Here is a 17765-nt window from a genome sequence, read left to right on the forward strand (position 1 = left end):
ACCTGAGCCGAAGTCGGACGCTTAACCGACTGAGCCACCCAGGCGCCCCCTAAAGTTTGTGTTTAATCATCAGAAAGTAAACACAGTCTAGACTTTGGAAATCCAGACGAGCGATGCATATACGCCAGGGTGGATGGGACCTCGTGGTGCGTTCACCGAGGGCCGCCCGTGGGTAATGTCGAGCTCCCTAAGCTGCAGTCTTCGAAGTATGGTGTGGAGACCACCAACCCAAGGGGCTTGTCTGCCCTTCGTAGCAGAAATGTTATGTCCTGGCCTCCAGGATGTGCATAGGGGACACTCTAACGAGCATTAAATCTCATCAGCAGACCTCTAAATCGCTCTTCAGAAACCAACGAACAGGTAAGTTACCATTTATCCAGCATTGAGAAGTCACTTCAGTGGCTAGAAAGAAGGAATGTTTAAGCCAAATGAAACTCAAAAAGATAACATTTTATTTTCAGAGCAGCTGATGCAATATCGAATCAGGTTTTCACAAATAAATAGGACAGTGTCTGTTTGGTTACATCTCTATTTAATGAAGGCCTATCTATAGGAACTGTAATAAATTTCTGAGAAGGCTAATGACTGGAACCTTTGAAGTAAAATTCTTCTGGCTCTCTTTCGGGAAAAAGGATCGTGGTAACTTAAAAAAATGCTTTTCACTCAGGGGGAAAACCAACCTAGAATGCCTCAGTTTTGTTTTGAAGGAATGCACCTTTTTAGGACAAGTCTATAAAACATCTTTATTTATTTGTTACATATGATGTTTAAATATAACTTTGCTTTCAAGCTTCAAACTTTTTTTTAAACCCCTGGTAAAATAAGACTTTTGGTTCACCTTAACAAAAACTGACCTAGGAAGAAACATTTTTAGCAAAATGTATTATAAAATTCACTAGAAAATACTGTCCTCTTTTGGCCAAAATGTTACATAAAATCCTTATTAAAAATACACACATTACAAAAGAACAATTATGAAGATGCTATACATAGTGCTTCTGATATGGACCAAGGGACCTGCATTCCGGGGAAAATACAGTTAAGTACGCTAAATATTATGATGTCAACTTATAATAGTGCAAACCTGAATAAATTACATCCTGAAATGGGAAGGCATGCAAATCATTTGCTGAGAATAGAACATAACGAAGCCAGAACAGGAAGCAATCACTATTTAAAAATGTTTTCGTTTTTATTACATTACTTTTTTTTTTCAAAAATACTTTTCTTTACAATAGAACTCCTAGAAAATATTTACAACCTTCCTCTAATAAAATAGAACAGCAGTTAAATATATTTGAAAATAAGATGGGTTTTTCCATAAAATATATCTGTTAACTTTTTATATACAGGCTTTCTCAAAGAGGTCTAAATTCACTAATGAAAAACCATCTGATAGTAAACAGTAATGGTGTTGAAGACATCAATCTTAAGGAAGAGAAGTTCTTGGGGTGGGGAGGGGTGAGGGAAGCAAAAATACAACACATACATGCAGGCAGAATCATTTCAGAAACAAGTAAGTGCAATATTTTACCATGAAGTCAATTCTTTTAAGTTGATATTGTCAAGAAATACTACTTCAGGAATTTGAACTGTCTCGGGAAGGAGGAGTTCTTTGGTTATTTCGAGTCAAAAATGCTTACGTTATACTGCATGAAAAATCAAAATTAAGTTGTGCATTACATTTTTGCCTTGGCAACTCGGTTTATTTTTAATGTTTAAAACGGGAACGGCTGGGCAAGTCTCCAAACGCAGCAAGTACATTTGCTTTATAAACATGTTTCTGGGTGTTTGCTCCTTTGATAGATAAGCCTTCATAGACCCGATAGCAGAACCATTCCAGAATCTCTCAGACACCAGCACGCAGAGGGAAGCAGTCACCGGGACAGACGCAGTCAGCTGATGTGACCGCTGGAATGGTTCTGGAACAGTCCTGCCACAAAGTTGATGCACACTGCCTAGGCAGTTCTAACTCAAAACCTATGAGAATAACCTAAAACGGCAGCAAATAAAACCTTTCTTTTTGCCTATAGAAAAGATGAAATGAAACCTCCAAGACCTCTTTGTCTGAAAACAGAATGATGGAAATGGAAAGAAACCTTTATTATTTCTCTTCTGCCCATGGCTTTCCTGAGATTCAGAGAACATTGCCCATAGGTGGGGCCGCTGTGGGCCATGAGTGGGTGCTAAATGCTTCTGCCAGAGTCAAACTTAAAAGACGCTCAGGACCTGTCCTCTGGTTTCTGCCGATATTCTCTCTAATGTCAAGCTATTAATTAGTGGGCCAGCCAAGTTGCCTGGGGGGATGGGCCACACCTACACAGGCTGGGGAACCAGCCTCCCCGGGGTGGGGCGGGGCCTCAAAGCCCTTGCTTCCGAAGCAGCCCGGCAGCTTTAAAGCTCAAGGGGGAGCTGCCAGGGGCTGTCCTCTCTGCCCCGGCTGACTGACTCGGACTCTGGAGACGCGTGCTCATTTGCCCTAACAGGGGGATGGGGCAGTCTGACTCAGTTCAAAAGCCTGAGCTAAATGCCATTTTTGAAGGATTACAGGCTTATTACCTTCAAGTACAAACAGCAACCCTGCTACAACAGACAGGAGGAAGCAGAGCAGAGTGATGTAGCTTGGAGAATTCTAGAAGTGCTTTGGTAAATGACTTGAATGAATACATTCCTTGTTTGAATGCAAACATTGGAGCTAAAGTGGTATCTGAAACCATTTCTGTTGGCCTTGAATGCTACTGCACTTGTATTTGCTATCCAATGTGTTGGGAAACAGTCTGGCAAAGGTGAATTAACAGCAAAACCCCAGTGAATGAGGTTTCATGGTACTTCCAAGTGGCACAAAGTAATTTCAGAACTCCACAAAACCATTCACAGCGTTGCCAAAAAGAGCAGGGGCTCCTCTAGTCTAGTTTTTGGGCCGAAGAATGCTTCTGCGCTTTCCTGAATGGGTGCCCCTCAACCACCCTCCCTAAAGAGTCCTGGCAACTTAATAGTGGGGGTTATTTACCTCCAGCCGGCGTGGGCTCATGCCGAGATACGGCTCTGCCAATCCACGAATCAGAGCCACTGGTCCCCCGGGAACACGGAAGAGGGTGCACTTCCTCTCTGAACCAGGTCCTCAGGAAAGCACTGCCGGGGAGTGAAAGCCTGAAATTATACAGTACTTTTGGAAACAGGCTAACGGTGACAGGCGAGGCAGGGAGAAGACTTATTTTCACATTCGGTCAACTTTTCAAACGGTGCGTGTGCTAGAGGAAAGCCGTGTTAACACGAGGGCTTGCTTCGCTCCCTGGAAAAGTTAGCCCCTTAGCACAGAATCTCCTGGCAAAGACTCCGAGTTCACTGCAAACTACACAATGAGGTCAGAACAGAACAAAAATAACTCTCAGTGGGAAAGGATGGCCCAAGGCCCCCACTCGAAGAAGGTAAGCCTGCTTCACCCACACATACACGTACACACGCTCACGGCAAGCTTTGGGATGAAAGGCAACAAGGATGGTTGACATCTGAAAGCCAAAGAACATGAAGGTCAGGTTTATTCCCTGCCAGGAATGAGCTCGTGGGAATGCAGCCCAGATGAGAAACACCTCTTAAATAGAGTTGTGCCAATTATTTATTCCCTCCAACCTCCCAAAAAAACTTTTTTTTTTTTTAAATAAAAGGAAAAGAAACTGGAAAAAAAAATTCTTCTAAACCTGAATGAAACGACCACTTTTTTTTTAAACAGGTAGTTTAAAATGGTTACAAAACGAGCAGGGAGTCCAGGTTTCCTGATTAACGAAGACGGAGGTCGTGGGTGTTCGCGGTCTCCGCATGACAAGCGGGGCTTTATAGTTCTGCATCACCCTGAAGCAAAACCGAATCTTGGTCGTCCAAGAGGAGATCCGTGTCCACGACCTCGGCCTCTTCCATGACGCCTCCCAACTGCTGGACAACGTCGCCATCGAGGATGTCCACATCCTTGATGGGTTTGATCAGGCTCAGCTGGTCCAGGGGCAGCAGCCCCGGGGCCCCCGCGGGCCCCGTAGTCCTCTCGATCGTGGCCGCCATTTCAGCAGCAAAAGCTGCTTTCTGAGCCTTTTGCCTCTGCTGTTCCTCCTGCTGCCTGTGCGTTTTCATGTGCGCATTTCGGCTTTTGATCTTGAAGAAGACTCTGAGAATGAAGAAAAAAGAAGCACTGTGAAATTCAGGAGATCTGAGTTCTTGGAAATCTGGGCGTCCTACAGGGACCAGGGGCCGTGTGGCCTAACGTCTGGTTTGGGTGGCTTTGACAGAGTCCCTGGTCACCTAGGACCTCCTGCCCCTGTGACCTGTCGCCTCTCCTCTCCTAGCATTACAAGGGAAAGGGGATGGGGACAGGAACACACGTATAGGGTGTCAGGCTTCCTCTCTGTGGCAATGGAGGATGGATTCTCAAAGGCCTTCCTGTCCCTCTGTGGTCTGCAGCTCATGCCCTTTTTCGTCCTTTAGCTTACCCCTCTCTCTCAGCACAACCCAAGAATCCCCCACTCATGCTGCCGAGCTCTGATGGTACCCGTAACAAAACCCATCACCTGCCTGTGGTTTCTGTCTTCCGCAGTCAAAATTCTTGAAGGCTCTGCCTGACCCTTCTCACTTTGGTATATCACACACTTGGTAAATTCCTCTTTTCCACCCTCTCCAACTGGATGCCTGTCCCCTCCCCTGCAGCCCAAACCCTCTTCTCAAGGTCACCAGTAACTCTGTGGCCAAATCCAATACCACCAGCCCCGTTCTGTCTTTACTATACTTGACTTCTGAGCTGCACCCACCACTTCTTTTCACCTAAGACCCCTTCTTATTGGCGATCGTATTACTATAATTTCCTACTTTTAGGTTTAGAATGAAAGAATGGTTTTCAGCTGCAGGTGATTTTGCCTCCCCAGAGACAACTGGCGAGATATTTTTGACCGTCACAACTTGAAGGGGGCGTGGTATTTTTCCAACCTAGTGGGGAAGAGCCCAGGGATGTGGCTACATACCCTATAATGCAGAGGGTGGCCCGTCTTCCCCAAACAAGGACTTATCAGACCCAAATGTCACTGCTGAGGTTGAGAAACTCTGGGATAAGGGGCCCGCGAACTATGGCCAGTGGACAAAATTCAGCCCACTCAATTTTCATAAATAAAGTTTTCCTGGAACACAGCTAAGTCTATTTGTTTATGTATTATCTATGGCCACAATGGCAGAGCTGAGTAGTTGGGACACAGACAGTATGGCCTGCAAAGCCTAAAATATTTCTATCTGAAGCTTTTTCCGAAACAGTTTGCCCAGATGTGAGACTGCCTGTTTCTAGAGATGGGGTGATACAAATATCTGGCATTCATTCCTGAGCCCATAAAGGGAAAACAAAACAAAATAAAACAAAAAAACAACTCTGATTCCTAAGACAAGCAGAGCTGATGAATCACAATTGCACATATTGAAACTGTTTAATGTGATGAACATGATTTCAGCCGCTAAAACAGGCATTCTGCAAACATTTGCCTATTATTTCTACTCCGGAAAACCACAGAAAATATCTTCATTTTAACTGGAGTTATGGTATTAAAAGGTCACAAGCAACATAAAAACAAGACAAGAAAAACACTTAATGGATGTCACTGAAAGACAGCCAGAAAGCTCGAAATGCTAATTTTTGTTTGTTAAAATGTTCTTTGTCTCCACCTGGTGGAGTAAGGAGTCGTGGCCTGCTTGTAGCCCTGTGAGTGGAGGTGTTGGCTCCTCTCTGGGGACAGGTGGGACGGTTCATTACTTCAAGTCACTGAGCCTCATGATCAATCTGGGGGCTCATTTTTCCGTGGTAAGACGAAGGGGATATCTTGTCCTGGCTCTGAAGGGTATCGGAACACAGAGGGGAGCTATCCCTAAAAAGCCATCTCCCCGATCTCTGTGCTTCATAGAGGGAAAATTGCTGCTAAGTTCCAGCTCCCTGCGGCGAGAGCCACCAAAAGGAGTTAGGTTCGCTCAGAGGCTGAGAGTGCCAGCCCCAGGTCAGCCTGCGTGGCTCGAATCCAAACTCGGATGGGCGCCGTGACAAAGACTTTACCCTTTCTGTGCCTCATTTTCTCTGCTTGGAAAAAAGAAGCTACTCAAAGTGCCTACCATATTTCGCTGAAGGTTAAGTTAATCAATACACGTAAATATCCTTTAAAACAGTGCCAGGCAAATTGGCCCCGATAAATGGCAGGTATTAGTAAGTTGCCTAAAATATCCTAATGAGGATGCATGTTATAAGCAGAGGAACCACTTGGCCTCATTCGCACAACTAGGGATGCTAAAGGAAGTCAGTCATGACAACCAAAGTCAGGCAGACTCACTGAGAAGCAGAGTGAAATTCCACACAGGAGGCTGGGGGAGGGAACCCTGTACCTCTTACCATCAGTGATATTTTCGACCTAAAATAAACAAACCAGTAGGATGGAGCAGTGGTCAGGAGCTGAGATGGGTTCAAATCTCAGCTCTGCTCTTATTGGGGATGTGACCTGGGGCAGGTGATTTTACCTAACATTCAATCTTTGTTTGTATCACAAGGATAAAAGCAGTATTGGCGTTTCTGTGCTCAGTAAATGTTGGCTATTATTACTACCCACTGTCAGTTTTTTTCTCTTAGTTGTTTTATATTATACTTAAAAGGGCAGGGATGACAGATAGGCTTCATCTCCTGGGTCACCCCGATCAACTGATTGTGCCTGCTTGAAGCATTCCGATGGCAAGGCTTTAAGATGATAGAGAGGAGTGTAGCAATCGGTTAGTGATGTCTGCCCCGGGCACAGGAATGAACCGTAGGGAAAGGAGAGATCCTGTTAGGTGTTTGGAGCCATTGTCAAATCGCTCAGCAGGAATGCAAAGAGAGCGACGCGAGTGGATGTGGTTTGGGTGTGAAGGGATGAAGTGGGAATCCGAGTCCCATCCACCATTTCCTAAAAAGAGTCAAGTTTTGTCACTAGAGGTTTGCTCTGAAGATGTCTGTCCTTATTAGGGCTTTTAGGGTATCAGAATGACCATATTCTGAATCAGAGACGAGGTCCACCCACCCTGAGGCACCATGCAGACCCCAAGATGATAGGAGGGAGTTTTTGGAACCTCCGGGTTCTTTTACTCGCTCAAGAAACCTCAGACCATCTTGGCCTGGCCTCCATGGAGCAATTGTTCATCCTGGACTTAGATTCAGTCCCTGGTCCCTTGTCACCTACTTGCCACACTCCTTGCAGGGGAAGATAGTCGTGGGGTCTGTCTCGCCACTGGTGGTGCTGTGAGAGGGTGAGCTCTTCACTGAGCAGTATCCACTCTGAGCGCTGCCAGGCTTCTGCTTTCCAGAGGGGATGGCACCCCGAGCTTTGGTCACCTGGTTGGTGCCACCGTGGATACGGGCGTGGCCGTTCAGTGCCTGTCGGGAGCTGAACACCTGGGGAAGAAAGGGAGTGACATGACATCTACAGTCCTGAAAAGGAAATTAGGGTTATTAGTTACTCAGTGGTAAAACACATGATATTTGAAACAGTGTCTAATGATGGGGCGCAGGGGTTTTACGTAAGCAAACTTTGGGTGTATGCGCTAAAAGCCGAGGTCAGATACTACAACCACAAACACTGAGCCCATAAAAAAAAAACAAAAAAAAAACAAAAAAAAAAAACCCCAACACACACACATTGTTGTTACAACCCGAGGACAAGATGCACAGTATGAAGGACAGAGAAACTGTCCAGGAGGCAGGGGACTGGGGGGCCAGACCCAGCACCTTTGAGAGGGAAGGCCATTGGGCCACTTCCCCTCTGTACGCCTTACTTTTTTTCCATCTGTAAGATGAGGGAGTTGACTGGCTTCCAGGTGTTTTTACCCTCTCCCTTTTCTTTTCTCCTTTTTTTTCCCCCCTTACTTAAAAAAAAAAAAATGACAAATCGGGTCTTGCTCAAAAGCTCTCAGTTAAAAGCAGAAATGCTCTGGCTGAAATAGAGACAGCACCCCGGAAGTAAGTGCATTTGCTCAGCTCTATCTCCCCACCCAGGAAGTCCTAGAGCCCCAAGAAACACAGTTGGAAAGACTGATTCGTTGACCTGATAAATCCTGTATATTACGTTCAAGCCTCCATCAGTGGCCAACTGTTGAAGCAATGTTGAAGACTCCCAAATTTTACTGCAGGATGACAGCTGAAGCTTGCCATAAAGTAGGCTCTCCCCACCTCAGCACTCCCGATACTTGGGGCTGGATACTTTTTGTTGGAGGGGGGCTGTGTGGAGTAGGATGTTTAACAGCATCCCTGGCCTCTACCCAGGAGAAGCCACCAGCACCTCTCCAGTTGTGACGTTAACTGTCCCCACACCATTGCCAAATGTTGAGGAGCAAAATCATTCCTAGCTGAGCACCACTGCTGACAAGGGATGCAATCCACCTCCTTGAGTTCTAAGAGCCCCGACTTCCAGCTTGTGAAACACATCAGTACCCACTGCTTTGCAGGTGGTTCGCTCTGTGTTAAGTTCATGAGCTCTGTTTATGGTCTGACAGGGAGAAAAAAAAAAAAATCTATGGCTGATTTAGCAACCAAAACCTTCAGGGTTAGGCAAGGAATAAAACCAATATGCTTTTTCTCTGTGCGTTTTAAAAATCATTAAAATATATCCAGCTTGCTGAGCATTTTTGATTGGAAACAAGCGAAAGAGGACTCCCCACTCAGTGAAGAATTTGCCGTACACAAAACTATGAATTGAGGCAACAGTCAATTTCTAAACAAATTCACCCAGAAATACTGTCATTTAAAGTCACATCTTAATCATCCCTGCACGGAAGCGCTCTATACAAAATGGAAATAATGGAGTGACTCTTCCAGGTCATTAAACATCAAAGACAGAAACAAGCTAGCAATTTCTCATGTTTTCTTCAAAGCTGATGCAAAACGCAGATCCCTTTTTTTCTTACTTTTTCATTTTTTTTCATCAAATGTAAATCAAGTGGACTTCTGCGTTAGTATCTAAATATTATAAGGCCTATTGCCTTCTCCACCTACGTGACAGACTCATTAAGCAGCATTCAATACACTCTGGAAGACACCATTGTCCTGTATAATGCACAAGCAAAGATCAACCCAAGTAACTTGGGAAAAACAGGACTTCTTGTAAAGGAGCAACATTCTCGTCTTTTGTAACACCTCTAGAATTTGCCTGTACAGGTGTGCCGGGCTTTAAGAAATCCGATTCAGGAAAAGTTCAGCAATTTGGACTCGAGGGGGATCAACGAGGGACTGAAAGTCTAAAGTTAACAACTTAAAAAAAAATATGTCCTTTAAAATATACTGGGAGCCTTAGAACAGACCAGCACGGACTCTCTAAGGCCTGCCACAGGGCTAAGAATGATCAAATGAATTTGTTTTATTTTAGCTAAATGTTATTTCCCATGTACTTGAAAAGCACTAGGTTAAAAAATTATACAGACTCCCTTTCAGCCTGTTTCCATGATTAATTTGCTTAGTAAGATCTTTTTGTTCTCCCCAAAAAGTACCCAGGTAAACTTCAGCCAAATCTTTGTAACACTTCTCTCAAATTTCAAATCGATGACATTTGAATGAGTAACACTTTATGTGATAGGAAATGCGAAGCCTTCTCAGTGGGCTCCCCACTCGGGACATTTAAAATGCATGCTTACAGGGCCCGGAGGGGTGGAGAGGCACCAAGAAACATGGGGCATAAGTTCTGGAGGCCAAGGCTCACTGCGAAGCCATGTGCGGCAGCATTTAAGAGCTCTGGATCACACGCTTCCTGAGAGCAGGGATCTTCTCCGTGTCCCCGGAGCACACAGCATAGCAGTGTGTGTGAGCTGAGTAAGTAAATGAAAACAAAGCAAGAAAATCCTGGCGACACGGAATCCCCTCTGTGAAGCCTTCGTTGCGGAAAGTGCACCCTTTCTAAAATGCGTGGTCCTTAAAGCCAGGCACAGCCCACTGCCCTCTTAGTCGCAGGTTCCCCGGGGAGGACAGAGGATGCAGAGATACTTACGGCCCCGCAGTTGGGCATCTCACAGATGAAGGAGCCGGAGGGCTGGCCGAGGGCCTGCAGGGGTGGCCCCTCCGCGGGAGCCAGCACGGGGCCTGGGGGGGGCTCGGGAGACTTGGGCACTTCACTCTCCTCTTCTCTCGTGGATTTCCTATCTTCTTCTGGGTCCTCCTCCTCTTCCTCTAACTCCTCTTCTTCTTCACTCGTCTGGTGTTAAGGCAATAAAAGCAAAAGGGGGGACGGCCCCAAATAGCATTTTTAGTGATGAACAGAGTCACCAGCCAGGAGAGGAGAAAGGTGCTGGACGTGAGGTGGGGGTGGGGGGTGGGGTGGGGGTTCTGTCTAAGGAACGGCCCACGGAGTCCTCTGGGGAGTGCTATGGTGGTCTCTACCAGAGCTTGGGGCTCTGAGGTCGAGAGAGTCCCCCTGCCTCACTTTGGATCCCTTCACCACTTCTACAAAATATGCTAAAGCAGGGAGGAGAGATTTCTGTGTGTAGACTTTCTCCCCCTTGTTCAAGACCAGCAGACCTTGAAAAGGATTAAAACTCGCTTGCGAGCCACTCTGTCTCCCCGGAGCAGTGAGCAGGGTTTTCAAGCAGTAATGATACTATGGAAACCCCTCTGGAGAGGGACTAAAGACCTACGTAATGATTTGTCTACAGGCCTTATGACACGCTTCCACACGAGATGCCCCAGATGTCTGCTCTGACCCGTGGCCTGTGGAAAGCATGTGACCCACAGTGCTCCGATGCACCCCTGTTTGCTCTTGTCAGAAAACAGAATGGAAGAGTGAAGTGCAATGACTTTGAGGAGAGAAAGGGGAAAGGGATATCCCCCCTGGACCCCTCCCTTATTTATTTATTTTTTGGTCTGTCATCACATGCTTGGAGAAATGCCTTCCGCAGGCATTCTATGAAAAAGACCAAGAAAAGTATTTTCTGTGACTAAATATCCTTGTGGCTACTGTGTCCCCTCCCCCTCCTTCAGAACAGCAGCAGGTGGAGAACAAAGAAGGTCCCGCCTTCCCAAGGGTTACCAAGACAGGAAGTCACTGGAGCAGCCTGGTGTCGTACTATGGGTGGATTGGGACGGAAGGCAGGGACGGAGGAGGCCCTCATTCTACTTCTTGTTTAACCACCTTACTCTGGTCTCTCTGTTCTCATGGAAAGATGTTGGCTCCTCTAGGCTGAGAGAGGACCGAGGACCAGGGAAAGGGCTAGAACCCAGTTCTAGGTTACATCCACCTCATTTCAGCTTCTATTTCACAGCCCTTCACAGTTTACAAAGCATTTTTGTATTTGCTGGATCACTGAATGACATGGAAGCACCCTCATTTACAGACGAGGTAACAAATGGCATGTCCTGCTTGCCCTTGACCCTGGCAGGTCATTTGTGTCTGCCAGGCTCTGTTTAAAGCACGACACAGGCTCCAGTTTGGTTGATCCCAGACAGTGATGTAACTATGGGTCAGCCTATGATTGTCAAAGCCCAGAGGGAGAATTTCTGAAAAGAATGAAGATTTCTTTCTTAAAAAAAAAAAATAATAATAACGTTTATTTATTTTTAAGAGGGGGGAGGGGCAGAGACAGGGGGAGACAGAATCTGAAGCAGGATCCGGGCTCTGAGCTGTTGGCACAGAGCCTGATGCAGGGCTTGAACTCACAAACCGTGAGATCATGACCTGAACTGAGGTCGGACGCTTAACCGACTGAGCCACCAAGGTGCCTTAAGGGTGAAGATTTCTAAGAGTATAGTGGGATCCTGGGATCCAGAGACAATAAGCTGTCTCTCTCCAGGTTGGATTGGGGGCAGGGGAGAAAGTCAATGCCAGTAAATAGGGGGCATTTAACACTCTATCATGGTTTCATTGTTGTCTGCATTTGATAGCATATACATGCATATTTGAGATGATGTGGCAACAAGGTGTACCTGAAAAATGGCTTCAGTTTCCAGTGGGTTAATTACGATTAAGTAGTGATGATTACATGTGCTGAAAGACTTCAATGAGTACAAACGTAGGCCCACTTTATTTTACAGAGTGATTCATCATATATAAGCTGTAGGTCTCTTATTCGCATAGAACACACAGGTGGATTTTCCTTAAATGGTCTCATTCCCATATGAATCCATCATCTTTCAACCTCAAGGAGTTTCAGGTCAAACCACAGTATGTAGAACTCTAATGGTTCCCTCCCTTCCTTTACAGAAATGGAACTTTGTGGACTCAAGAATCAGTTTAATAAGCAGGTCAGGGCCTACAGCGTGGCACTTAAACTAGATTATCCAATAACTTTCAATGGCAATGGCATTTGTTTTACAGTACCATTTATAATTACAATTTTTCTCACAACACCATTTTTGGGGGGCTTAAAAACTCATAGAAGAGACATGCCATAGAGCCACAAAATCACAGATTAAATTATACTGCACTGTGATTACACGTGTCTCCGGAATTTAGATAGGTTTTATTTCAACTGGCAATCTATACACGTTCACAAGATGATGTATCATCAAGCCATATGGGCTTACCAAAGTGACTAAGAGATACAAAGATAGGAGGACAAAAATCCTAAGATGTACAACTTTGTATCAACAAGTTGGCCATTTCATGATGTATTGTGAAATGAAACATTGAGTAATATTCCAAAATTGGTAGAAGGTGGGCAAATACGGGATGAGGAGGTGGTTATATATTTAACATGGTGCTTAAAGCCTTAAGTGTCTGCAATAAGGGTTTCTTGAGGAGGACGATACTCTTATTTCTCAGGCATGCAAATGGAATTTGCATTGTGAGACACTTGTTAAGTTAAAATACAAACTCTCAACAGCCCAAATGTACTCAGAGACACAAAACTGAGTGTCACCATCACTAATGATGAGGAGGAGGATGACGGGGATGAAAGCATGTTGAATGCCTGCTATGAATCAGGTACCACATGCACGCACACACACGTGGACACATACACACACACACACACACACACATAATTTCTAGTGCTCCGATAGCCCTGTACAAATTTTTCTTTTTTAAGCAAATGACGAAACTGGCCAGAGAGCTACTTTCCCCAAGGTCACACGGCTGGTAAAGAAGTTGAATTGAGATTTGAAACTTAAACTGTCTGATTTCAACACCTCAGCCTTCTTCATCTATTGGCCCCGCAGCAGATGTCCACAGGAGAATGTGTGTCCATCTGCACATAGTTTCGATTTTCAGCCCAAAGACAGGAGATCCTAAACCCCTCACAACCATTGGAAACAGCTGCCGGTCAATGTCAGAGAGCAGCAGGCTATTCCCGCCACCACCCCCCACCCTGCCACCGCCCCATTGGTGGACCGTGTTAGAGTAACTTAGGTGCTTAGACCGTGGGTGAGCTTTGCCCTCGGAGTCCTGACTGCTGTCTTCCAATGTCAGTCACTTTTGTCACTTGGTTTCTTGAATTGTGCTAAATTTTGGGCAAAACCAGATCCACAGATCTGTCCTGAGTGGGAGCATGAGCATGGGCAGGGGACAGGAAGATGTGATCAGCACGCTTTCTTCCCATATCCTTAACGGAGTCCACCTTGGTCCCCTTCTTTTGCCTCCAAGGTGGAAGGACCTATGATGACCTCAGGGTAGAAGTCTCCAAAGCGGAGGAGGCTATTGTGTTGTGTTAGCCTTGTGGCTACCTAAAGAACAGCCATTCCTCACCAACTGTCTTCTTCCCGTCTCCCCACACAAGTCCCTGAACGACCTGAGCGTGTTCCATCATGTTCCATCTGGGATGAAAACACTGAGGACCTATGATCGGGAGAGTTGTCCCAAGTGTCCAGGCAGGCCCGAGGACAAAGGGCAGGACTCCTGTCCTAGGACTGTGCCTTCTGCACCCTCCCCATTTCTTGCATGGTCCCAGGTTTTCATCTCTCCTCTACAAACTTCCCTCAAGAGGCTGGCTGTGCCTTCACAGAGCCCAAAAGGGAGTTACTGAGCTACATGCTGGCCTTAAATCAAGACTTTTTTTTTTTTTTTTTTGTGGGCCTGAGTCATCTCTGCATGTTGCTTTTGGTTCTCCTTAAGGTAACAAGGGTGGGGATGCTCCTGACCCAGCTTAAATACTGGCTCCTGGTGAGTAAGCCCAAGAAGGTGTGGTTCCTTGGGCATCATCTTAACCTCTCCTCTTTAGTCTGAGACTACATGCGGGTCTGGGCCTTTCTTACCTTTTTTAAGATTTTATTTTTAAGTAATCTCTACACCCAATGTGGGGCTTGAACTCACAACCCCAAGACCAAGAGTCGCACACTCCACAGACTGTGCCAGCCATGCGTCCCAGCCTAGGTCTTTCTATGCATCTCCAAAGCCCTGCTGGCCCAAGATAGCACCTCTTCCTTGCGCAGTAACATCTTCCTTAGCAGCAATCCCTGCTCTGAATCCCCTTGTGCACTTCATCTCCCTGCAGTGAGTTCATAGAGGGATTGTTGCTGTGACCCACAGTGACTCCTATCTGGGAGTGATGTTCACTCAATTAATTCAACAAATATTTAGAAGGCCTATATTATGCCAGCCACTGTCCTAGGCACTTGGTAACACACAAGCTGGAAAGGCATCAGTTTGCCTCAGGAAGCCATATCCTCAGATTTTGCCCTTTTCCAAAACATGACTCTGACAGAGCCCAGAACATTTCAGAACTGGAAGGGATTTTCCAAATCATCTAAACCATCTGCCCCATTTTATAGGTCAGTAAGCTTTAGGAGACAAGTCCTAGGTCTCCAAGGCCAGGATTCCTCATGCTTCCTTGTTTACTGTCCATCTACTCATCTGGAAAGCAATGCTCTGTGTAACCTTGGGAAGCCCTTCCCCTCTATGGGCCTCAACCTCCTGCCTGTGAAATGATGGAGCTGGATGAGGGAGAGGCCCTAAGGCCCTATCCAAGCCTTTCTTGGTTCTCGTCTTACACTGCTTGTAAACACTCTTGGGGTTCATGCTAAAGCTTCCACTTGTGTGTGCCACATCTTCCCAACTTTAGTATATGCTCCTGGTGGGGGGGGGGGGGGGACAGAGGCCAGCGAACATCCCTGATCGCCCACAGCACTACACGCATATTGATATTTACATCACGGCAACTCGACTGCTTTTAGCTGACTAAACCAGGAGAGGCCACGTTGTTTCTTTTAAACATCAGGCACGGGTGAGAACAATGCTATTCAGATACGAGACAGCACTACTTAAACGACTCACACGAAAGCCCGGGTCACAGGAGACCCCAAACACACAGTACCATCGTCATCTCTGACACAGATGTCGATTTTTTTCCTGACCTGTGGGTCTAAATGTAAATTCAAACATGTGCATGTATTTCACAGCTAGAATCATTCTTAGGTCTCCCAGGCCAGGTAGGAACTTGGGCCCTGAGGCATTAATGAGTCCAAGTGTTTTTATACTTCTCTAAGAGGATTTGCATTTGAATGCTCTTAAATCCTAGACAGGGAATCAGGCTCAGACCACACACTCTCCATTTGACCGTGGCTCAGTTACTTAGGCTCTGTGCCTCAGTTCCCTACCTCACAGATTGGCTCTGAGGATTAAATGAGTCAATATCGGTAAAGGGCCTAGCACGATGCCCGGAACACAGAAAGTGCCATGTACGTGTCAGTTAAAGAAAACCACCCACACAGGTGCTAACAAAACCGTGGCACAATCGGGAATGAAAGTATATTACAGACATCCATCACATTCATGAATTCTAAACACTTTCCCGAGTGGTGACAGCCTAGAGTTTACTAATCTGTTGTAAGACGTGCCATTTTTACATACACATGCACGGCAGGTAACGTTTTCCACCATGTGTGGAAAGGAGACTTTCCCTGGCTATAGACCCAGGGAAAAAAAGAGTTAACCACAAGGACAAAGTGATAGTGATTACTGAAGCCGCACACTAGGGATTTGGAGATTTCGATGTCTTTAGCTTTAGCGTGTCGCATCTTTAGTGTATACGTGACACGCAGACAACTTTGGATCATCGGCCAATGAAGGAAATCAATCTCGGGGATAAATGGTGATCAAGGATTAGACTAATACACACACTGCTACCTGTTCCTCGATAACTGAGAGTTCCTGGAACTATCTAGAGGCCAAGGCTCCTCCATGGTCACGCTTAATGGAAGCTGTGGTAACACCCGAGGGCTCCGGGTCTCTGGTCAGCAGCATCTGTGACACGGATGGATCAGAAAGGATATCCCAGGGGGCCGAGGGCGCCCACTTATAAGCCATCGAGTCAAGGCTGGGACCACTCTGGCTTCCCTCCCTGCCTGCCCTGGAACCCAGGCCAGCCCTTACCTCCTTAACGGAGTGCTGAGCTATGGGGCCAACCCGGAGCCACCTTCCTTCTGCATTTCTATGCCAGGAAGTTGAAGCCTGTCACCCGCTCACCGTGGTCACCTTGGCAGCCAAGCCGAGCCAAACACCCGCCACTTACAAACCTGGGTGAAGGGTGGGGGCAGGGCGCACGGAAGCGGCTTCACTCACCACAGAATCATCGATTTCTGCGAGGCGTGTCCGGTGTTTCCGCCCCAAGCGCATTATCTTTTTCCACGTGTAGTAGTATTCCACACACTGAGCCACTGTCTTAGACTTCACCTGCCGGGAAAGCCAGCTCCACATCAGCTCAGCAGTGGGCAGTGTGCCAAACCGCAAGCTTTGTGAAAATTTAATTTTGTAATAGGGAATCGGTGTGTGCGATTCAATTAAAAAAAAAAAGTATACAGTGAAAAACCTCCTTCCCACGCGGTTTGTTCTCCCTCCATCTGGGTCTCACCCTCCCCACCCCTGTCACACAGCTAAACCCTCTTCTTAATTTCTTGGGTGTCATTCCAGAATCTCTTCACGCACATACTAAAGAACACGAGAATGTATTTCTCCTCACACTGCATACGTTGTTTTGCAACTTGATTTTTTTTTTTTTTCTTCACAATATAGCCTGGAGATTTTTTTCATGTCAGCCCATAGAGAGCTCATTCCTTTTTTTTAACCCATAGAGCAGCATGCTTTTTCATTTAATGTGCTTGAGCGTATTTGGCTCTCCGACTGGTTGACCTTCAAAATCTATTTATGAAAAATGTTCCTTAGTAATCGAACAGGAATGTAAGGCAAAAGTTAGGATGACAAGAGCTTAGTTTCTGCAGGAAACAAGCCTTGCCCTGTCCTCCCTCAAGGGGGCAAAGGTACATGTATTTTAAAGAGAAAAAAAATGCCTTTGTGTAGTTCATAGATCTCCAAGCTCAAGGTGGGGTTCAATAATGTGGGCTTCTGGAGGCAGATAAAAGGCTGGCCATACTTGTGGAGGTGGGAGACCAGCCACCCAAACTGTGAGATGAGAGCGGTCCTGCCAGAAGTTGTCTCCTTCTGAAAGTGCCCCTCTTTCCACCACTTGATTTCTTGAGTTTCTACACTAGTCGCTCGGGGAGTGGAGTACCCTGTCTCAGAGGGTACTCGATGGAAAGGCTGTGTCGCCTGGCAAGCACGACACACCAATCAACAAGGTGCAGGCCTGCAAGGGGTGAGGCCCAGGGCAGGTCAGTCCTGGGGTATGGGGACTCAAGAAAGAGGACAGCACGAGAGCATGGAGGCTACTGAGCTTACAGGGCAGCAAAGAGTATGGTGGCCTCCAAGGTAGGGAAAGGCAGGGGTGAATACAGATCTGGAGAGGGCGGGCAAGCAGAGAAAAGTCTACCTGTCCCACCAAGGAAAGTCCTAGATTAAGGACAGGAGACATGCACCTGGTGG

The 17765-nt window shown here is 46.3% G+C and overlaps 1 protein-coding gene across 12 annotated transcripts in view; it reads right to left on the reverse strand.

Moving 5' to 3' along the window:
- Window positions 1-429: 429 nt before the first annotated feature.
- Window positions 430-17765, reverse strand: part of TRERF1 (transcriptional regulating factor 1) — a 212400-nt gene continuing 195064 nt past the window's right edge. For 9 of the 12 annotated variants that reach the window (XM_086706859.1, XM_086706856.1, XM_086706862.1 and 6 more), the window contains 4 exons: window positions 16509-16619; window positions 10011-10214; window positions 7218-7465; window positions 430-4156 (listed from right to left, as the gene is read on the reverse strand). In XM_086706859.1, coding sequence (XP_086562985.1) covers window positions 3832-4156; window positions 7218-7465; window positions 10011-10214; window positions 16509-16619 — 888 coding nt within the window. In that variant the 3' untranslated portion in view covers window positions 430-3831. The remainder of the gene's footprint in view (window positions 4157-7217; window positions 7466-10010; window positions 10215-16508; window positions 16620-17765) is intronic. The other 3 variants (XM_086706867.1, XM_086706865.1, XM_086706863.1) reach the window with 1 other exon arrangement.

The sequence above is a fragment of the Puma concolor genome, chromosome B2 (genome assembly GCF_028749965.1).
Source record: "Puma concolor isolate L17-30 chromosome B2, mPumCon1.1.hap2, whole genome shotgun sequence".
Classification (NCBI taxonomy): domain Eukaryota; kingdom Metazoa; phylum Chordata; class Mammalia; order Carnivora; family Felidae; genus Puma; species Puma concolor.